General features: G+C 40.5%; 1 protein-coding gene across 1 annotated transcript in view; it reads left to right on the plus strand.

Annotated features, from left to right (window-relative positions):
* The first annotated feature begins 3,197 nt into the window (after positions 1–3,197).
* Positions 3,198–23,488, plus strand: part of spata17 (spermatogenesis associated 17) — a 33,565-nt gene continuing 13,274 nt past the window's right edge. The window contains exons 1-9 of the mRNA XM_034529347.1: positions 3,198–3,297; positions 3,807–3,896; positions 5,026–5,107; positions 6,555–6,605; positions 9,788–9,891; positions 15,427–15,550; positions 19,290–19,532; positions 22,165–22,313; positions 22,799–22,907. Coding sequence (XP_034385238.1) covers positions 3,230–3,297; positions 3,807–3,896; positions 5,026–5,107; positions 6,555–6,605; positions 9,788–9,891; positions 15,427–15,550; positions 19,290–19,532; positions 22,165–22,313; positions 22,799–22,880 — 993 coding nt within the window. The 5' untranslated portion in view covers positions 3,198–3,229 and the 3' untranslated portion in view covers positions 22,881–22,907. The remainder of the gene's footprint in view (positions 3,298–3,806; positions 3,897–5,025; positions 5,108–6,554; positions 6,606–9,787; positions 9,892–15,426; positions 15,551–19,289; positions 19,533–22,164; positions 22,314–22,798; positions 22,908–23,488) is intronic.

Genomic DNA, 23,488 nt, shown 5'->3' on the forward strand with positions numbered 1-23,488 from the left:
AATCATAGTTTTTATCCATTAGTAGGATATTAGGCTGGGGAATGAGGAAAGGTGGGAGGGGGAGGAAATGGAGAGGGGAAAAAGAGATGGCTTCAAATTGGTTTAAAAGCATTGCCACTGTAAAAAGTAACAGCAGCCCCAGGTAGAAAATATTATGGAGCAATTTGCATAGTTTTGCTCAGAAGACCAGGACCAGCTTCTGGCCTTTTGAGGCCTATAGGTAAGCTTCTGGTTTGAGGGCCTCCTCTATATTTTCAATCACAATGTAGACACGACATCAGCTCAAACGGGAAGTGTTTTAATCACCTTTTGGTTAACTCTGTGCGTGTGATGGATCATTTTAATGGACTGGAAAATAATTCCTTAGGTGAAAATACCATGAATCATCCTATAAAGAAGATTGTATAACACTTTGATGAAAACAGTATTAGCTTATTAATTACTAAACTTATTTTGGAGAACCAAACACTGGCTAATATCTTTTGTATTTGACCTTGTCTTAAGGTTTAAAATGAATATTAACTTTATTCTGCTCCTATCTAATGATTCACATATGTTGCCTTTAACTGGAGTTGGCTTTTAACTTTGTGTATCTCACTGTTTCATTTAGAAAATGTGTGAAACAATTATATATATATATGTATATATATATATATATATATATATATATATATATACATATATATATATATATATAAAGATGATAAAATATGCTTTAAAAAAGAGGCAGCTGCATGTGCCCTCACATTAGACTTGTTGGCTTTGTGCCACGCTGGACAAAAGTAACTTACAATCATCCATCTGAGCTGAACATGTTGTTTTTTGCTAGGCTTTATAATGATTTATTCTCAAGGAAAATGTAATCTTTAGTCAACTATGAAAATAATCACAATTGTTTTTTTTTTTTATATTTGTGAAATATTTTAGAAAATACTGTAAATGTTCTTGTTTGACACAAAATCAAGGTAAAGTGTGTTACCGTAAAAGTGGTGGCAAAAAGAACATAATAGCAAATAGAAACTTCCTTTTTTGTCTGAAATATGGTTTCCAGCTTCACTTTGCTCAGTGTGGGAGAGAAGAGAAGAAAGAGTCATTATGGATTTCAATTAAGTGATCCCTGGGCAGAGAGGGATGCGTCAGAGTGGGGGAATTAATGTGCTGCGGACAGATGTTTAATAATAATGGCCGAACTGGTCCTGCCGAGAAACACACATTCCATCCGCCGCACCCCACTGTGGCGGCTGGAGGAACACACACAGACACACAGACACACAGACACAGAGACACAGAGACACAGAGACACACAGACACACAGACACACACACACACTCACATATAATCACTCATATACTCACACACAATAATGACTCATACACACGCGCTGTGCAGAGCAATGTGCGACATTCTCACATACACACACATTCTCCCATAGACTATCACCCCTGGCGTGCGTGTGTGTGTTTCTTTATGACCAGAGCTGGCCGCAGCGCATATGGCCCTCATTTAGGAACAATGGCCATGGAGAATGACTGGTTGGATGAGCTTCCTGACTGTGAGAGGTGACTGGAGGCATGTTAAATGACATGCCCCGTATGGAGAGATGGAGCGAGAGAGAAAGAGAGAGAGTATCCATGGGTAATCCTGGGATAGGAATTATTGCCTTTGTGTGAAACAAAAATGTTTTGATTGAGAAGGGACAGCAGATGGGGGGAAAAAAGAAAGCAGGAAAGTGGCGAGAGCAGGTAAAAGTTAAGAGGAATAGAGAAAAAAGGGGAGGAACGTGATGGAAGAGTGGACAAGAGTAGAGGGACGTGGAGAGGATGATGGTCTGGCTGAGTCGAGAAGTGGGTCATTAGACAGTGTGTAAACACAATGTCTTTTTATGAAGTGCTCTCTCTCTCGCCTTTTTGTTTCGTTCTCTCACAGATACACTCCTGGTGACACCTAATCAGTGTTGTGGCAGGACGAATGGCTTCCAGCCATCCTTACAGTCTTGTCAAAAACAACATTTCCCTTAAAATCTCTGTCTCTCACGCTCACATAGGCTGTTCATGCCGTCTTGTCACAACAACATTTCTCCGGTAATTACCAGGGTGGCCGCCCTCCTGCCGCCCCACGATGGATGAGCTGAGCCGCTGTGGGTTCGCCCCTCCAGCTATAACTCTACCTAGGACGTCTGCCTACTGCTCTTCGCTGTGGTGGCCCTCAGACAGCAAATTGGCCTGTGAGAAAGAAGAGAAAACAGAGACTTAAACAAGCCGACTGACTGGCTCGTAGAGAGGCAGGAAAGCTGTACACAGACATGAAAGAGCATGGAGACAGATACGCACACGTTCATTCACTTTCACCATTTATCATACCTGTCTCTGAGAAGTAATTTATAATACAGACAGTCTTTTCCTCTGACCATTGACCAGACAGATGTCTTTCCTTGCACAGATACACAAGTGCACACACAAGCGCACACACACACCCTGCTGAGGTGATCATTTTGACAGGTGAATATGTCTGAAGAGGAATGAAGGAGTGACGAGCAGGAGAATAAGGAAGGAAGAGTAGGGTGAAATGAACTGATAACTGTATGATGAAGGGTGATAATGTCAGGAAAGGAGGGAAATGGATGGAGGGATGGATAGAAGAAGTGAAGCAGCTGAACGGATCAATACTCAGATCCACAATCTGCATCCACAGAGCAAGCTTTTTTTAAATGTCGTCCCAACCCCCCTTTATTATTATGGACTCTGGCAGACGGTAAATTAGGCTTTTTCTACAAATATTTTCTGTCCATAAAAAAAATACAATATACAGAATGCTGACCCAATACTTAGGAATATCTGTTAATATATATTTCACATCACATAAAAATGGGACCAAAATATGTTAGTCACTATAACTATTAGTCTGCGTTTCAGGAGGATAACAAATTAAAATATTGGTTAAGTATTAAAAATTAGGTCAAACAAATTCAGGTTTCTATCCACACTTGTTACATAACATAAGCAGGTGCCTTTAACCTCAACATCTCGACATATAGGTTTACATCAATAGAAGGCAAATACTTTTCAAAGTGTCTTCAAAGTGTCTTTGTTACGACAGGGTCAGTGAAGTAAGCATTCCTCATTATGTTATGAAGAAAGTTCCTACTCTCTAGATGCTTTGAACGCATCCCCACCAACGTGGGAAACTGCTGTGTTGTCAAGACAACAAGTAAACTGTAGCCTGTGGAAACATGGCGGAGCTGCAGAAAATAAAAAATGAAGTTGAGGAGTTAAAAAAGGAATATTTCTGCAGAAGCAGGTATATGAGTATGATTCTTTAAGGCATGAAGTTACAATGTGGCTGTTTTTTTAAAGATGTGTGGCACTTGAAGCCAAACCATTAACGCTCGCGAGACACCAATCAGCGCGAGCTAAAGTCACTGTCAACAAACCGCAGCCTCACGCTTTCCTCAGCTAGCGAGCGTGTGACGTTCAGTTAAGCGTTAGCTATCATCATAGCCATATGTAACGCTATGACGTTACCAACCAGCACACGTTGCTTGTTACGAAAACGTGTTAGCAAAGACGCCGCTTTAGCCAATGAGTTATGTTTGATAATGATATTGTGAATTGCATCATCGGCAGTGGGGCCAGAACGCAAGTGATGTTCACGTTAATTACAACAGAGCAAACAACACATGAGGGCCAAGTCTGGCAAAGTAACTTGCAGATATTGTCTGTGTGGCTTATTAAAGGTCGTCAATATACAGAGATGATGTAAGATAATGTAGCTACAGAACAATATCACTATGTGACTGTAACCTATAGGCAAGCTGAGGAGAACAGACAAAGAGAAAACCAGGCCGCCACCCGGATTCAGAGCTGGGTTCGAGCCTGCAAGGTGCATGCTTACCTCAGGTAAGATGTGTACATCAACTTATGTTTGGTGAATGAATATCTGGTTCACAGTTTGAATCCGTAAACCAGATATGTTGGTAGGCCTACTCCTTCATATGCGAAAATACTTAATATTTTATATACCAATTTGAGTTTTGCTTTCCCCTTCAGGGATGAAAAACATTCAGGCAGGACTTAAAGAGTTACATTTCAAGGGAAACCCTGATACTAGCTCACTCTCATAATTATCCCACTTCTAGAGCTTTGCAAATGGCCTGGAGGAATAAATGTCGCTTGCACTCTGTGCCCCTTTCACACACAGAGAAATGAATGTCCCTATGTATGTGCTTGTTCTTATTCTGTGACCCCAGCACCATTCTGCAGGGTCAGCAGACAAACTTCCAGACAGTAGGTTAATTCCGATTACTTAAGTTAATTGATCAATGCGTTAAGTGGATAATTAGCAACAATTTTAGCTGCCTAAGTGCAACTCTGGGGTTGTGCTATCCCCACTATAAGCATTGATTTTCTGGGCATATGAATGGCCTTTTGGAAATTGATGGCCTCATTGGAGGCAGAGAATCGCAGTAGACTTGCATTTAGAGTATGTTTGAAGATGAATACAAATGTGTGCCGCCGACTAAAGGGGTGAAAGGCCCATCGGACATGATCGAAAAAGCCTGGAGGAGCAGAAATGTTCTGTGTGTGTGTGTATGTGTGTATTTTTGAGAGCATGTGTTTGTAAGCAAATGTTGCCCTGACCTTTTAATTGAACACATTTTACAACCTAACATGTGTCTGCAGAAAAAAAAAAGCACTCTTTTCATTAATGTGTTTCAGGAAATAAATTATCACAGTTTATTATAGCAGGAGTCATTTAGGGGAATTTTGTGATTTCATTAATCAAATTACATTATATACATCAATGAAATTATTTCAGCTTTTAGTATTTCTTTGCTCTCAAGTTTCTAGAAGATCTGTTTTTTGGACTCAAAATACGTCATTTCTGAGCACAGATCAAACAAAGAAAAATCTGAATTTAATTTCCCTTCTATGTGCATCTGAATAACTTTTTTCAGTGTTTACTTCATTTCAGCTACTGAACTATACATGTCCAATCAACTTGCTAAATTGACTTTTTTTTTTACAGCCATCTGCACAAGAAGGCAATTATTATACAGAAGATATGGCGGGGCTTCACAGCAAGGGCACGTTTCAGACAAATGGTGAAGGTAAGCCAGAGCCTGGAATGGCTATAGATATATTGATTATGTTATGATAGCATGCATTAGAATTCAATTGCTATTTTCCTAAGTCTCTGCGTCTGACCTTAAGAAATATAATTCACTCATTACACATTGGGAAATTAGCACTTAGGAAATATGATGCAATATGATAAGGAATTCCATCTATATCGGAGCTCCTCGGATGTATATAAAAAATGTGTGGAGAGGAAAAGAGAGAAGGAACGAGTAGAGGGGTTTGTGTGTATGTGTGTGCTTTAGTAAAACAAGGCTCTAAATTCAGCATATTGCCTCCAACTGCTTCTTAATTGAACAGATTGTTGATACCGGATCCAATACCCAGGTCTCTCACGTATAATTTTCCCCTGGATTGAGTTTTGTAAACGTATCACAACAAGCTATTTATCATGCCTGTAAATTGACTGTTTGCTAAAGCATAACTGCCAGCCGCTGTTTGGGAGGCGTTCAAGAAATGGAAAGGGTGGGGGGTGGATGGTGGGGGGGGGTTGAGGGGTGTTGAAATAAACGATGAAGGATGTGACACAACACACATATGGGCTAAAAAGAGGCAGTTTGGTTTCATTTGGAAACAGACGAGCACTAATTTGAATCACTCAAAATTGCCACAGTGCACTATTTTGAATTAGCCCTTTGAGATTCTATTTTTCCTCTCTCTCTCTCTCTCTCTCTCTCTCTCTCTCTCTCTGTCTGTCTTTTTCCTCTCTCACTGTTGCGGACCTTATCATGTGTAATGTGACGTGCACAAAGCCTCATCTCAAAACATCAAGCTGAATTTACAACCTCCTTTCAAGTCTTTGTCTTACTTCCCCTTCCTCTCTCCTCCCTTTCTTCCCCGTCATTATTAAAAAAAAGACGTGTTGAGATATGAATCCCTTTTATGGCCGACTCTCCAGTTTGCTCCTGAAATGTGCCCCCAGTGGTCGGCCCGACACATTTGGTGTGCAACGGCTCGTTGAGTGCGCCGCTGAATATTCTCTGGCCTTTTGTTTGTCACTTCTGGCAGGGCTGTCATTGATTATGAAATCCAGAGGAGAGCGTTTGGCCGTCATACATCTCCATTAGCTCGCTGCTTGACTACCATAGATTTTCTTGGCCCTTGTCTGCGTTGGTGTATTGAGAGAATACTGTCCTCCCCTTGATACAAAGTCCCGCTAACCACTTTCTCTCCCTCCCTACCTCTTTCTCTTTCTCTCTCTACATCCCCCGACTTCTCCTCTTTTTACTTGTGTCTCTCTTGCTTTCCTTCTCTCCTTTTCTGCCCCCTTCCCTCCCCTCCCCTCTACAGTGGCCCTATCTGTGCTGCCTCTGTGCAATGTATTATGTATAAAGAGCTCTTTATCTTTGACGCCTGCTGTGGACAGATCAGAGGGCTGGGAGACGAGATGTAACGCCATCTTTTCCTTTGTGTTCACAGGCGGCATATTTTATCATGAAGATGAATTTCTATGAGGAGATGGCGGTCAGGGTAAATATCACCACAGTGTCTTGTTTTAGCAAATGGAGTGTCATGGGGCGGGGGGGGCTCTGTTTCTTTGTGTGTGTGTGTGTGCTGAGAATGGGAGGCCCTGTGAATAGCAGCCTGTAAGCACTTCATCACACCACTTCATTGCAAAAATTGTTCATCATAAAACTTCTTTAATCCCCCATGCAGTCTTTTTTTCTTACTTTTTAAAGTGGTATAATGTTTACATTACTGTATAATTTAGTTCCATACATAATGTATGCCTATTAGAATTAGGTTTAATACACAGAAGATAATGATTTATTGTAATTATGTCTCAACACACTCCTTTCACTGACGACATTGGCTTGTATCTCAGTTTAAGCAACATTATTTTATGTCTTACTTTCCCCTCCTCAGCAGGTACGACTGTTCATACTCATAAACCGTAGTGACTGATGCTTTGGCACTTTTACACACGGATATTGCAAAGAAACCATATATTTTTACAATTCCAGTCAACTCTTTCAATCTGGCGAAACCATTATAGGTTGTTATAAGCCAACAAAAAAAATGAACTAGTGTTTATCAAAGAGGTTGTGTTGCCTTCCAGATGGACAGAAATGGTTGCAGTATTTTCATACTGGTGGAAAAGCCTGAAAATTGAGGGCTTTGAGTTTTACGCTTAATAGAAACAAATAAAACTGACCACCATGTCGCTTTAATAAATATCTCATAATAGGAGAGACGTAGATCCAGGGGTAGTGTTTCACCCAGCTGTTTTAGGTCATGGGGCGAAAGGTTAGGGGCGATGTCACAATGTGGAGCAGAAGCTTCTGATGTTAGAGAAGAGGTCTTTATTATAAAATAACCACAGTTTCCTAAAGGAAGCAATAAGAATTTTAATGGAGAATGAAATATGAATGAATAGGGCAGCAAAATGGCTCAGTGGTTAGCAATTCAAGAAGGTACTGAGTTTGAACTCCTTACTGGCCAAATGAGGCCTTTCTGGGCAGAGTGTGCATTTATACGTTGTGTGTATCTGTAAGCATTCCTTGGTCCCAGACCTCTGCTCTGTCGGCTCCAAACAATATGTCATGTGCAACTTAGTACTTCAGAGGGTCAACATTTTTTTTTAATAATTAAAGGCTATTGTGAAAACCCAAATCAGTCCTATGTTATGATGCCACCTGTTGAAAGATGAAAGATAAAAGAAAAAGTTTTTACTACCAAGTATACCAAAGTTAGGATTTCTTAGATTAATACTGGCACAACTGTGAGCACCAAACTATAATCTCAAAGAGAGAGGGACCCTGTGCAAAAGTGAACGAGTGAAGGACATCTCTACTCACAGACCATCGTTATAAAGAAATATTCAGTGTCTAAGAGAAGGAGGGACAGAGAAAAAGGGAGACACTAAGGGAGAAACAATCATCTGAAAATCCCCATGTGACACTTCCTTTGAATCAATTTTGATTCTTCTCTTTTTTTCTCTCCCGTCCTGTTGTCTTTATCACGGCTTGGTAGCTAACAGAGGATAATGTATTAGGGCCGTAATAGAAACCAGTGTTTACATGCCGCACCTCGGATTTGTATTAGATTCAACAGCATCGATTTCACTAGTCAACAAAGGTCAGCAAGAACTCGAGAGGCGGCAATTACTTTATTTAAAATTATCTATTGACTGGCAGATCAATGCTAATTCTTATTTTGCTCTTTGTTGTTTTTCCCCATCCTCCACTCCACCTCTACTCTCCTCTTCCCTCTTCTCATAGTGTGATTATTCTTTTACCTGCCATTGTTTTAATCTCCTAATTAGTTTGAAGGACATCCGCCCCCTTGCTTTGAAACGGTCCACTGGTGTGTGTGTGTGTGTGTGTGTGTGCTAGCTAATCTGCAGCCTCCCCAATCAATGTGGACGGATACAGTTAAACATATGGAGCTGTGACAGCTGTCTGTCCTCCCTTGGATCGTCGCTCCATCACTGCAGAGGAAAAAGAACCGCATTTTAAACGTGGTTCAAAAGTGTTCTCCCATATAGGGTATTACCAACATGTGTTTATTTTTTTTTATGTGTCGTCTGCAAGTTTAGGTAATGAGGAGAATCATTGGCAAGAATGTATTTAGATATCGCATACAATGATAAAATGATAACATTGTCTGTTGGAAGAAAATATATACTATGACGAAACATGCCATACCCTCTCATGCCTTACCTCATTACCTTAAGGCCTGTCTGTGAAGAGCAAGTCTATTTAGTGTTAATTATTGAAATATTTGCTATGTGGAACAAATTAAGTATCAACGTTGCCACACTACCAGATCTCCCATATGGATGGTGCCGATGTTGAGGTGGTGAATTTAAGCCAGATTGTAAATTGGGGGAGGCATCATTCCAGGTATGACGCCTCTCAAACATTTAATTTCACTTCATATCACACTTATTTATTCTCTTTATCATTAACAGTCAAACCAGAAGTGTTATTTGTGCTTGTACTAGTGTACATAACTGTAAGCACCTTTCAATTATAAAGATATAAACCAACTCAAACCTCTAATCAGATTTTGGTTAATATTTGATGAGCGTGTCTGCTCTCCTCAGTGCAGAAGAGAGGGCCGGACTACCAACACTCGTAGTCATCTGTGGAGCAGCTGATGAAATTATCATCTGTAAGATAACGTCAAATAGTGTTTATGAACTGCGGAACAGAGCGTCATTAGTTTTTAATTAATCCTCTAATACTGTGCATATATCACCAAGTACTGTTTTTTATTTACTTTATTTATTGATGGTTTATTCTATAGAGACATTCAGCATACTAAGCACAACCAAACTGTCAAAGTTTAGAAATAAAGCCAGTAATTGAATAAATTGTGTCCACCTACCAAATTTCCTTTTTTTGTTAAATGATTGGTGGATAACATTGATTGTCATGATCATTTTGGAAGCAATCAGTCTGACTTTTATAAACATAAATAATACTCGAGATGTGTCGTGTTGCACGACATGCACATAAGGTGCTTTGCATTGACAATTTATGGTTGAATGTGGGCGTGTAGAGGGCGGGACCAGCTGCTCACATTTACAGGTTGATTTGGGATTTATAAAAGGAAATAGCTAACTGGCAGGCGTACTCAAGGTTTTATATATATTTTACAAATGAGACCCCTTAAGAATACCTTTGTCCTGTTTTAATCGCTCACAGATCCAGCGGAGATGGAGAGGATTCTTTGTAAGGAAGTATGTTCATAACTTCTACGCACGCAAAAGCTATCTGAAAGGACTTTCCAGGAAAAATGAACTTGTCAGGTAAAATAAATGTAATAGTGTTGTCAATGAGTTTTATATTAAACAATTCAATGAATACTGTATTTGTATAATCTACCCTTTGTGTGTTGTGGTGAAACATTTTTCCCAGCGACCAATACAGGAGCTGCAAGTGAGTCAGCTGGGACACGTCATTCAAGACGAATTAATTTGATTAGTGTAAAAGTCAGCTGGTGAAAAGGTGTTCTTGTGTACCCATAACCTTAAAGAGATAGAGAGAGATAAGTTTAAAGCGCTGAGGGCTAGTAGAGAGAGAGAGAAGTGAACGATGTGAAGAAATAAAAAATTAGCCTTTGATTTGAACTGCAGCTCGTGCATTAATAAAACATCCTGTGCTCCAGGGCTTACTGCTAGAGATACGCCATCTTTTATTTTTGACAAAAAAAACATCACGTTTAGCTAATAGTCACATTTTTAATGCTGCTAATATATTTTACCGGAACATATCTTTAGGCTTCTGCTAAAATTAAATGTAAATTTGTTAAAGTGCTTCTTGGATCACTGACTTTTCCCCTCACGTCCCCACCAGCGTTCAACCTTTCCTCCACACTCATTGCCCCTCTTAGAGGTAGGGGGAACTAGGCTGTTAAAGTCCATTAAGAGCGTTGCCACTTTAGTATTATATCATACAAAGACAGGCACACACACAAACACACATAACTCTGTCACTCTGTAGACAACAATTGTAGAACTGCTAAAATTCTAATAATTAATTACTGATCAAAAATAATTGATTGTTAATCCTTGCAGCCACTATATACATATAAAGCATATACTGCTATTGTTTATTGAACTTGAAATAAAAAGTACTAAAAAATAGTAAAATAGTAACATTCCCTTCTTTTAAATCTCACCACCTTCTTAAATGGTGTACTTAAAATAAATGTAATACAAAGAGCAGTAAGTAAATAACTGTAAAAAAAGAGAATTCAAGGAGCAGGAGAATTGATTAATTTGACTTTTGGTTTGGTCTTACAGTTTCATTCAAAGCTCTGTGACACACACACACACACACACACACACACACACACACACAGCCCCTCCTCCACAGTGGTTTGGGGTGTTGAGGTCACTTTCTCTCAAGTTAATCACATGTTTATTTAGTGCTGCCGGGGTCACGATCAATTAACGCCGTGCCGGCGTTTATTTAAAATATCCTTTCTGTGTTAGCTGCTGAGCCCTCGGATCGCACGCTGCCTGATCACTTATCCCGCAAAGGTCCGCTATTTAATCCACCAGCATGCTCCCTCCTTCTTGTAAGTCTGTCTGTCTGTCCAAACCGCTGCATAAATTATTCAAAGTTGGACTAATGGTCCCCATTTAGTGCAGGCTGAGCGGCTGCGCATGGTAATGATATAGGAGTAATACATAGACTACCGAACCTCTCTTCTCTCTGACTCTGTTTCAGTCCGTCTTTCTCTGTCATGACAGATCTCCACCGCACAAAACCATCTGTGTCATTTCATTAGGTACAGCATCCAGCTAATAAATGCTACTTACAACACCCTCTTCTATCCTCCGTCCTCACTCCACCTCCCTCCCTCAATCTCTGCCTCTCTCTTTCTCAATCTATTTTGCTCTATATCTCTCTCTCTCCCTATCTGCCACCGGTTCACTGTGCTTCAGTGTCCATCCTTCCTTTCCTCCTGCATAGCCTAATGAAGTCAGGACCCCAGTGCGGTCCCCACTCTGCCATAGTTTTCTTTGATACCCCAACAATTTATCACTTTGTCAGGGAGACACTTAAAGTTCCCGGGCTTTAATAAGGGCATGCAGTGGGACGATTGGGGCAATTAGGAAAGCGGAGCAAGCACACTTTGCATATTTACTAAATGTGCTGGTGTCATCGCTGCCGCCACCAACACGGCCTGTTGACTGCATGAATTATTCCTCTATCTGCAAGAAACAGCTGGGTAATTATTACTGCCATAATCAGATAAATAATTCTCCCTGTGATGTTGCAACGACATGGCTTAATCTTTTAACTTATCCTAAAGAGAACAAGGGAGAATTTATGGACTTGCTGTTGCGAGGCTGAGCAGCACTATTTTTTAATTTTTTTATTCTTCTCCTCTAGTGCTTTGCTGTCTCTCCTCCTCTCTGTACTTTTTTCCTGTCTGTCTTTACTTTAGCCTTCTTCGTTCCTCCCTCTCTTGTGTCCCTCTCAAGGACATTCATGAAAGGAGAACTGCTTTGGGGGAGAGAGTGCGGGCCTGGAAGCACGCCTGCCCTGCGATCACTCTCTGCTTCTCTGCGTCAGTCTTTCTTTTGCTGCTCATTCTTTCTGATCCAGTTTTGGTGGAAACAAGTTCCCTCCTTCAGTCTGATTGGATTTGTATACTGTGTGTGTATGTGTGTGTGTGTGTGTGTGTGTGTGTGTGTTGACGTATTATCTGGGTGCTCTGCTCTCACTGCCTTTCTAGGAAATTACTTTGGAGAAAAACAATGCAGAAGAGTATGTACATTTTATGAAATTGTAAATGTTTTTTTCTTGTTCAATAAGAGTGATATTGATTGGAGATCATTTCAATTCTGACATAATTGTTTGCGAGCATACATCAGTGTTCCTACTTTAGTAAATTAGTTCATTAATCACTGAAACGATACGCTGTGTTATGAGGGTGTTGAAGGCTCAATACATTGAGCCGGTCACTGTCTAAATTGACTGGCTGACTAGCCCCTCCTTGCCAGCTATTGAATCATTTAATTGGACCAATTAAACAGCCAATCAGGTCAAGTCGCCATTAAATATTTAGAAACTGGCCAATTAGCTGCTCTGGTGCTGGCCTGGACGACCGCAGGTGTGGCCTGCTGTCCCACAATGCTTCACTCTCTGATATCACATCACCCCTTGACGCCACATTGTGAACCAGGTAGTAAATTATTTAGGAGGAAGTGAGAAATTTAGCTGTACTATATTAGCCATTTAAATAAGTTAACAGTCCAGGGTGAAAATGTCAGTTTGAGTTTCAATTATTTGAAAGTAGTTTAAGAATGCTTGATTATCTTGATATAGTTCAGCAGCCATCAAAAGTAACCAGGAGTCAGAGTGCTCGTACTACATTGTATAGCACGCTCAGCACATTATCACCATCCAATAATCACTATAATGGAGTAATTATATAATAACATAATGTGCAAAATAACTTAAACTGTAATCTATATATCAAATTACTATTTCATGACATTGTATTAGTATAATGTAATATATTGAAATGATAGTTTAATGAGATCACATTTCTACTGTTATCTCTTATTAACTTAAAATATCCTTTCCATGATAAGTTAACAATTTTATCTTTAAATAATTATCAGTATGTACAATGAGTCCATATGTACATTGACACAGGGTTTGCTTGCTATAATCACTCCTCCTGTTCATACTGGCTATTTCCTAATGTGCTTTCAATCTAAGAGATTAGGGACAACATCTGCATAAAAAATGTAATCGCCCTCTTTTTGTTACTATTTTTACACTGCAGCCCAATAAAGACACACTGCCCATAGACAGTTTTATATAAAATGACTTTATAAGATGCCTATATGATTTGTCTAACTATATTATTATTTATTTTTTATATACAAAAAGTGTTGTTATATTGACCAATTCCTAGCAAGGCCTCAGCATAGGTTAATAAACCAGGTATAACAACAACACACATTTAACATAATTACGAGCCAGTTGTTTACCACACTGTTACTTCTTTTATTCTTCGTTCTTTCACTCAGTCAAATGCACACACATACGGTCTCTCTCACAGACAAACACACACGCACACACACACACACACACACACACACACACACACACACTCAGTGCACGTGCTGCGTGCCGAACAAGGCTAATGAGGGTTGTATGTTGTGGCGGCTGGTTGGGCCGACACAGATCGAGGTGCCTTCAGCCGTTACAAATCTGTTTGGCTTTTGTCCACTACACAGCAATTAATAACACTGGGGCTGGGGGCAGGGAAGCAAAGGTCACCCATTCAGCCTGACACACACACACACGCACATACACATACAGACACACACACACACACACACACACACACACACACACTGATACAGTTTCACTTAAAAACTCAGACACACACATACATGAACAGGTCCTGACCCTTGAAAACATTTCCTGTCTGTTTTTAAGGCGGTGTTAATGAACGAAGGACCGGATATACACACACATACTATAGACATACACCAATTGGTTAGTGAGCCCGACCTCCGCCCACTAAACTCAAACTTTATATTTTACATTAATATGTAATATCCCTGTTAGCCAGGTGGACAAATCGAGGCCAAGCAACCTCTATATTCACTATTCATACATACACACACACACATACACACACACACACACACACACACACACACACACACACACACACAATATCACATATAGACATACAACCACACAGTCTTAAATTACTCTACTTAATATTGCATAGACACGCACAGAGTAGACACATTTAGACTTGCTCTCATTCTTGCCACACTCACACAGACACACACACACACACACACACACACACAATGCTCTGCATATTTCATTTATTTTGTAATTTAATCCGGTGCGGAGGAAGGAATGAGAATGCAAAGGCAATGGGAACGGTGTTTTGATTTCTTTCTTAAATGTCAGTAGCCGAAGAATGTGTTAACCTCACATTACAGACACACTATGAATATTCTGATTCCTCTGTGGAGGCTTGTAATTGAAAAGAGACGTTGCGCGGCAAAAGCAACTGTAGAGAAGGAGAGAAAAAGGAGAGATAGAAAAAGAGAGAAGGATACTCTCATTGGTATTGCTCTTGTGGAATTAGATTGGATTTACTCTCAGCTGTGTGTCCGAGTGTGTATTTTGTACATTATCATGGCACGTGTGTTTTAGTAATTGTTTCCAATTCCTTTCTTAAGTTATTACCCCCTTGTAACAATAAGGCTGTGTGATTGCAAAATGAAATTGCTGTGTATGGGCTTTTAATCCATCCCATTTAGCCAGCTTCGCTTAACAGATGTCACAGACGGACCTGTCCTGGCTGCGGTGATGAAATATATCCATCATCCCCCCACTCATAGCCTCTTGCGCTCTCACTTTGCTGTTCTCCTTTCAAGCTGTCTCGTTCTCCTGTAGCTCCTCTGTCTTTCCACGTCTGTCCCAGGCTCTCTCTTATCATCAGGCAGTTGTTTATTCATTTGAAGGACACAACAGGGAATTGTCAGCTTTATGACACAACACTGTGTTCCAAAGACACACACATGGCGTCTACACTTTGCACAAGTCATTTTTATGTATATAGTCTTAAGAAGTAAGGTGTCATCCCTATCATCAAAACATATCCATGGGTGTGTGAGTATGATTAACTATTGCTCTTGTATGATTTAGAGTGAGATATTTATACTTCTTTTAATGTGTTGTACAATGCATATTCTTTGTAGTCATGTGTTCAATTTAAATGAATTACGTGGAAGTTTAGAATTTTTTTTGCAATATTATTTGGTAATGGTGTGTGTGCCCCGTAGGATGGAACTAGATGAACTTCAGGAACTCCAGAAGAGAGAGAGAGACTGTCTGGAGAGGGTGAAAGAGCAGACAGCCAAGGTCTACCAGGCTCACCGGTTACATCACCTCCTCAGCACGGAGCAGGTTGGTCGACAGGAAAACAAACACAATCTCACAGCACAAGATTTGACCAGAGGCCGATATTAAATTGTGATTCCTTCTTAACTGCAGCTACAATCAATCAGAAATATTCTACATTACAATTAATTTAACTTGATGGCTCAATTTAAAGAGAATGTAATGTTCAATCAGAAAGCAGTAAAATAATGCATCTCAAAACTAGTAAGAGTATCAGGAACAACGTTAGTGAAAGCAGTGGGATGAATGTTGTGTGTTACTGTATGTAAAGGAGTGGGTAGTACAAACAGTGAATTAGTAATTATTCATTAATCTTATAAGTCATATAGTAAGTCAAGTTAATCTAATTGTTATAGTACTCTAGTTAGAAACCCATAGTGACCTTAACTAAGGTTGAAGGTATGGATGTGAAGGAACATCAAAAAACACATTTACCCATCTACCACAAGCAAAGGTGTCATTATCTGGTGTCATTGTGTCTGTAGAAGAGAATACAAGTTACAGGCAACCGACTTCCTAGGAACCTTGTTCCCATACACATACCCATACACCCAACTGCACATGTCCAGCTAAAGATGCAGAGACGCACATCGGCAATGGGATAAGTGTTACAGATCGGGGGCTCCTCCAGGAAGATGCTGTAGGGAAAGAAAAGAAAGGGTTCTTTCCTTCTTTTGTTAACACTGGTGGGCTGCGTGGAGTTGAGGTGTGTGTGTGTGTGCGTGCGTGTGTGTGTGCGTGCATGCGTGTGCGTGTGTGCGTGCCTGTGTGTTCGTGCATGCGTGTGTGTTCGTGCATGCGTGTGTGTGTGTGTGTGGGTGTGTGTGTGTGTGTGTGTGTGTGAGTGTGTGAGAGTAAGTATGTCTCTTCATGGCTCTTCTGATGTGCTGAGTGGAGTATTTTAGTGCTTCCCCTGGCACAGGTGTGCATGTGTGTGTGGCATCCACGCATCTCTGTGACTCCCCACTGGGATCATAATGAAGACAAAGCACACTGGTCACTGTTGATTCAGCACCACGACTTCTCTCTCTCTCTCTCTCTCTCTCTCTCTCTCTCTCTCTCATCTATTGCTTGCTCTCTCTCCGTCATGCCTGTGCAACTGGCATCATCATAATCTTCCTGCAGGTCTCCCATGTTCACCTGAGGCTCTAACATGGACACTTGTTTTATGAAGTTGGTGTACCCTAGAGTGCGGTAGAGTTTTCTATTTGTCAGATCATGTTTGACTCTCCAAAAGTTTTGGATTGGTTGTATACCCATGTGTTTATTGTTTTTATTGTGTTATGTAACAATAACATGTATTTCATGAATAACCAAGAAGGAAAGAGAGCAAGAAGAAAAGTTTGCGTGCTCTTCCCCGCCCTCTGTCCATTTCTTCCTCTCTATACCTCTCTCTCTGCATATGGCAGGGGACTCTCTCCCTTCGTAGCTCTGACCTTGTCAGTAGTGAATAGATGGCTCTCCTACACAGTTCATCCTTCCTCACTTCTCGGACCCCAGCCCACACACATACACACACATACTCACACACACAGCTTACCAAAAGGCCCCAAGTCCCCATGACAGAGACAGAGATGGTGTGTTCCTGGGGTCAACATCATTGCTCTTCCCGTAGCTAGGTTGGTACTTTTGGGCTTGTGTGTGTGTGTGTGTGTCTGTCTGTGAGCTTGTGTGTGCACGCGTGCGTGAATGCATGTTTGTGTGTGTATTTAAGAGTGCCGAGAATTATGTTTGTGTTTGTGTGTCTTCTGACTTCTGTCCCTTCATGTTTTAGTTAGTTGTGTACACTGATCGTTAATGTATGTCCTACACTGATACTGAATATTAAAGCAATTTCATTAAATACACAGAAAATCCTGATAGGGAGGGTTTTGACTTTCACTTCTTCAGATGTTTATTGTAAGAATAACTTTGAGCGTCCATTGTATTCAGTCAACACACACTGATATGCTTAATTTCAGTCAAATGTTTTAATTTTTGCCATTCTGTCGTTGTGATATTTTTAAAGGTCAGGACCTGTGGAACATGTGGAACTCTGAACAAATAGTGTGAATAAAAAGGAACAAATGCAGTCCCGCTGCACCAATATTATATACACATTAGTAGGAGGAAGACAGTACCAGCACAAGGAGTTGGTGCAAGCTTTGGTGGCAAGGACAATTCACAATTTAAAATTGAAATGTATGATTGAGTAAATGCTGAGAAGTTATTTTAGAAGATTGCATATACAATAAGTTGTACCTCATTGTTTTTGGTATTTACATAGTAACAATATTAAATATCGTTTGTTGCCAATATACATTTTATCCATGTATTTCGATGTATGTGTGCCTCTACTAACTAGTAGTCATGAAACACAAATAATGCATTAGCTGGACGTTCAGCTTTGTGCTGGCACAAACAAACTGCTGAAGACCCATCAGGTAGAACTCTGCTGTTATCCAGCTGTATCTACAACCAATGGTTAAAGAAATGAGGGTCAGTGGAGTTGAATTAATTCCTCTCTCTCTTCTGAAACACTTGACATTTACAATCAAAAGTACTCATGATGTGATAATGAAACATTTACTAATTAACCAGTCTGTTAATATGTTATTTTAAAAAGAGTGAGGTTTGGGTCGATATAGTAGGAGCCAATTCCCACTTATGCCCTTTCTCTCTCCTCTCTCTTCGTTGTCCCAGTCTTTTAGAGTGGCCTAAATAGCAAGCGGTGTTATTAGCATATAGAGTAGATACAGAGTCTTCCAACTCAAAGCTTTGGTCTGGTAATTAACACTCAGGCAAAAGGATCACTGTGATTTGAATAATTATTACTGAGGCCGTCTGTGGCAAATCTCTACCCACTTCAGAACAGGGGAGGCAAAGTTTTGTGTACGTGTACATGTGTGTATTTGTGTGTGTGTTGTTCTTGTGAACAACTAGACTCAAGTCTTGTATAGTGCCACATTTGACACAGATGCAGCGAGGCTGTCTCTGTAGTCATTTGTTGTTATCTATGTATCTGTGTCAAGTGCAGCGCTGAACTGTTCTAGCCAAATATTTAACGTGGCAAAAGCATTTGGTTGGCCAAGAGCCATGTTGTATGCATTGGAGGCAGTGGACATCTACAAATGGTGTGTGCAGGGACACAGAATAATATATTTTTTTAAGTTTGGGTAATACGGATAATATGAAGGGCATTAAAAGGCGGAACTTTGATGAAAAACCACATGAAAAAGTTGTTAACAAAACTGATGTTTCAAATTAACTCTGAATATTGCCCCTAATAGCTTAAATGACTAACAGTTGCTGGTTTCATTTTAAGCTGTCCCGAGAGGAGGCCGTTCTTTTATTTGATGGTCCCCCTGATATACAAAATTACGTTTAGTTTTTCCCAAACTCAAAATGGATTTTAATACATTATAGTGTTTGGGGATTAAAACACCCAGGAGAACTTCCTGGTGCCTCAAAACCCAACAAGTATAATCCAACTAATAATATCACAACTGCAACGTCCTTGGTTTGAATCATGGTGGGGACCCCTGTTGCATGTCATTCACCTTGCATTTATTTATCTCTTCTATGATGTTTTCAGTTACACTACACTATGGTTTACAAATCAAATAGGAGTGAGAGTAATATCCTCATAGTCATTCAGAAATGCATCTCAAAATGTATGCATCATATCGCATTGCTCTCATTGATAGTCTCTCTCTCTCTCTCTCTCGCACGCTTGCTCTCTCTCTCACTCTCTCTCTCCCCTTAGTGCCCTGGGGTCTTCAACTCTCCATTTAGGCCCGCCCCCCATGAGATGGAACTCCTGCTGAGGCAGGTCAAGTACCAGGCCCCCACCAGGCTGTCCCGCGGGGTCAGGGCTTGTCCCGCGGGCATGCCTGCCCCAACAGCCCCGAGTTTCCATGGGACTCTTCCACCCCCATGGATTGAAACCACTGGAACCTACTGCTCCTCCAGACCTATTCTGCCCCCCATTGCCATCAAGAAACAGCAGGTGAGATGGTAGAAGCTCGAACCATGACATACATGAACAGGTGGAGGCAGAGCAGCAGAGCTGAACAATATAATGAGAATATAAAAGAAGACTGTAAGGGGGAAGAATGAGAAAGAAAAGCAATAGAGCATGCACAAGAGGTGGAAGTGAGTAATCATTTTTACAAAGTGTCATACTAATTATTAAAGACCCCCAACATCCCCTTCTTGTCTCAATTGAGATGGCTCTTGATGAAAGCAGAGATCCTTTAAAAGTCCTTTTAAAGAAGAATTACATCATTAAAACATGGCAGACAGCTCTCTTGGGGGCTACTGCAGAGAGCCGTTTAGTGTCTGTAATTCAGTGATAACTATATGTGTGACTGTGTGGCTACATGTTACTGTCAAAGGTTTGTGTGCCACAGCGTGGGGGGGATATCCAAAGTGTGTCCCATGGGCAGCTCTCATTTGTGTTCCTCATCAATTAAATGTGACTTGTCCAACCAGTAGGCTCTGTGCTGTGGCAGGCACACAAGGATGTATTTCTACATTTACTTAAATGTCATTTTGTATCTTTAGGGATCTTCATGTTACCATATTAATTAAACAAGAAAAAGAAACAGTCTTGATATGCCATACGGTTATCAAGGTAATATGGCTTATAACACAATGCCTTCTTACACATTTATAAGACAGCAACATGGGTATGTTGTCGTTTTCTTTCTTGAGAATTAATCTACAATTTACCATAGTCCAGCTGTGCAGTTGTAACTGTTTTGTGCATGTGTCTATGCATGTATGTTGATTATTTGATGAGGAGCCATTTCACCATTTGTGTTATTTACACTCTGTAGCTCTTTACAGCAAAGCGCTTTCCCTATTATTAGTTTCTAGTAATGTAAAACATAAGTGAGCAGAAATGAGGCGTGGATCCGTCTCTTTTTATTAGCTGCACTACACACACACACTCAGACATGTCTCCAGCTTGCTGTAGTTAGGGTGAGTTCATTAATGATGTCAGAAAGGTCTCCTGGTGCTGACATGGAGACGAATACATTATACGTCTATATTTATAGATGTGTGTCTTTCTCGGCCTTCCTTTGTTTCTCTGAGTGTGTGTGATTAGTGCAGGAAGTCCCCCTTTCTTTATTTTGCACTCACCCCGACACCCCACCCCCCCTCCCTCCCCGGTGTGATAACTATCTAGTGGTGATGGATAAGGTTGAGGTGCTGGCTGTGGAAGTGGTCAGGCCAGGCCACCGATCCCGTGGCGATAGGAGCAAGGACAGGGTCCCCGTCCCTCCCTCTATCTCTCCCCCGTCATCCTCCCTCCTTTTTTTAACACTAAACAACAACTGAAGGTCACCTCAAACAAAGCAACAGCATTTAAGGTAATCTGCACTGCACAAAGTTTAACATCCCTATCACAAAAGAGCATATATACTTCTACAAGTAACACAGTAATTCATGTTCAGAGGTTGCATTTTGTTATTTTTCATAACCAGACCTCCAAATGATTAATTATGTTTAGTATCTGTAACTGGAAATATCCTTGCATGTAGAATTGCCAACATTTCACTCTTAATTTACTAATGAATAGTGGAAACTATCATCATACATAGAATAAATAAACAGCTTTAAGAGTTGAAATTGGAAAATTGCATTTCTGTGACATTTGACTGACAAATATACAGATTTATTTTTCGGTGAGATCCCTTTTGTATTTACTTGTTAGGACAGTAACAACGCTCTTAAATTTCAAGTGTATTCAATATCTTTCGAACGAGAGCATCATGAAGTCTCAAGGCGACGGAAGAGGGGGAACTAAGGTTGTTCCTAAAAACAACATTTCTTTGTAACTTTGATATGTCAGTAGACATCAGAAACACATCGCTCCAGGATAGGAGCCACAATGTCAATAAGATGTACAAGGAATAAAATTGACGGACAGCTGTTTCAAGTTTAACTGACTTCTTGTACGATTTGGTCCCAAAGATTTGAATGGAAGTTGAGAGAGAAAAAACAGCACCTGCGTTCCAAGCAGTTGAAGATTAAATTAAAGATAGGGATTTTTATTTTATGCTCTTATAGGTTTTTATTTGGCCAATGGTATTGGTTTCACACATTCAGTCACAGTGTTTTTGCTAAGGCTTCAATGCTGTGGTGATGTTGCCTGGGGACATGAAGACATTGCAAACAAAAGGAATGCATGTGGAAAAAATAGAATAAAGCATATTAGAACTTGAAGTAGGGGAAGATAAAGCTTCATTAAACTAAGAGTGTCTCCAAAGCTAATCGGACTATATGTGCAGCCGAGTGCATGTTTTCCGCTCTTTTCGCCATCTTGCTCACTCTTTGTAGCTCCTCTCCTCGCTCTGTGTCCCTCACTTTTACTCTGGCATGATTGGTCTCTTGCATGATTGAATGATTTTCCCTTTGACACCTTTTTCCTCCCTCCTTCTCTGATTCTCTCTTGGTCGCTGTGTCACAGGAGGAGAGATGAAGAGGATTGGCCTCTGGTTTTAGCTGTAAGCCATCACTATCTGTGAGAGGGGGATCAGAGAGAGAAAGGCTGGGCTTTCAGACAGAAAGCAACTGTGATCATTATCTCATTCTTGTGTGTGTCTGTGTGTTGGTGGTTGTGATTATGCCAGGTTCTGTTCAGAGAGCCAGGGGAAGTATGGGAGCAGCGTGTGCATTGTCCTGACCTGACGTTGCGTCTACGGACCTCCTACACACACCTGGAGGAGGCCCAGAATCAGCTTCGACAGCGCGACTCCAAAGGAATCCCCACTGGCACATTGTGAGAACGCTGCGCACATGCATAATACACACAAAAACAGACTCACAAATACATTTGACTTCAAAGGCATTCTCGTATATAATCACACACCCATACAATATGTGTTTCATTGACACCGAGGCATACACGCTTGTGAAAACATGCAGTAGTGGACACATTCATGTAACTTTAATTAGCAAATGGACACATCCTTATTATGCAAGCTGATGGATGTATACCTGGAGATTGTGTTACGACTGTTTGATTTGTCTCGCACGATGAAAAAACACCCGGTTTTCTGGCCAATCCAAGTCTTTTGTGCAATTAAATAACTATTCAGCATTTTTTCCTTCTAAGATTTTTTGTGTTTTATGCATTATCGATTCATGCTCAACCTAATCACTGTTTTATACTTGTTATACTAACCTACAACTAACCTGAGCTGAACTGCAAACTTCATGACCTACCTTTTTTTGTCGTTGTTTCTCTTCTTTTTCGCCAACCAGAGGAACAGGAAGTATGCTCCACCATCTGAGCCAAAGCAGAAACTCCTCTACTCAGCCAGCCAACTCCAAGAGCTTCAGATAGTCTATTACATACTCACCCCAAGAGGAGGTAGGTTGAAAACAACAAACACAAACATTATGATTTGTTTTGTATTATCATCATTTAGTTCTTGGGTATACATTCACCTACTAAACCTACTATGAGCCTAAAGTAAGTCATCTTTGGAGACAACACACCACTTAACCCTCAAGCTATGCAGAGATGCACATCTGATGAATGCTTCTACACACAGAACCCATCAAGGTGGAAAGCACGTAAAACCATGTGTGTTACAAACAATAGTGAAGATGTGGTCAACATGTCCATTTACAGAATAGAGTGTCGACTTTCAGCTTGCATTCTTGGATACAACAAAACTATCACATTAACCATTTTGGAATTAAAACCATTTTTACACAGTCCCCCACATTTTTAGAGTAACTGGTTTATCCTTGGGTTTGGGTCTAAAAGGTATTATTCTCCTCTAAAAGAAAAGAGAAAAAGAGAGACGCTATACAGCCTAACCCTTTCAACTTGAGTTGCACATATTTGTCAAAAGTGACAGCAATTTAATAAATCGCCACTCTCCATCACACACATATGCACATCCACCCACACACGTACACACAATTCCCAGTTATGCCCTCCAC

The sequence above is a fragment of the Cyclopterus lumpus genome, chromosome 3 (assembly GCF_009769545.1).
Source record: "Cyclopterus lumpus isolate fCycLum1 chromosome 3, fCycLum1.pri, whole genome shotgun sequence".
Taxonomy (NCBI): domain Eukaryota; kingdom Metazoa; phylum Chordata; class Actinopteri; order Perciformes; family Cyclopteridae; genus Cyclopterus; species Cyclopterus lumpus.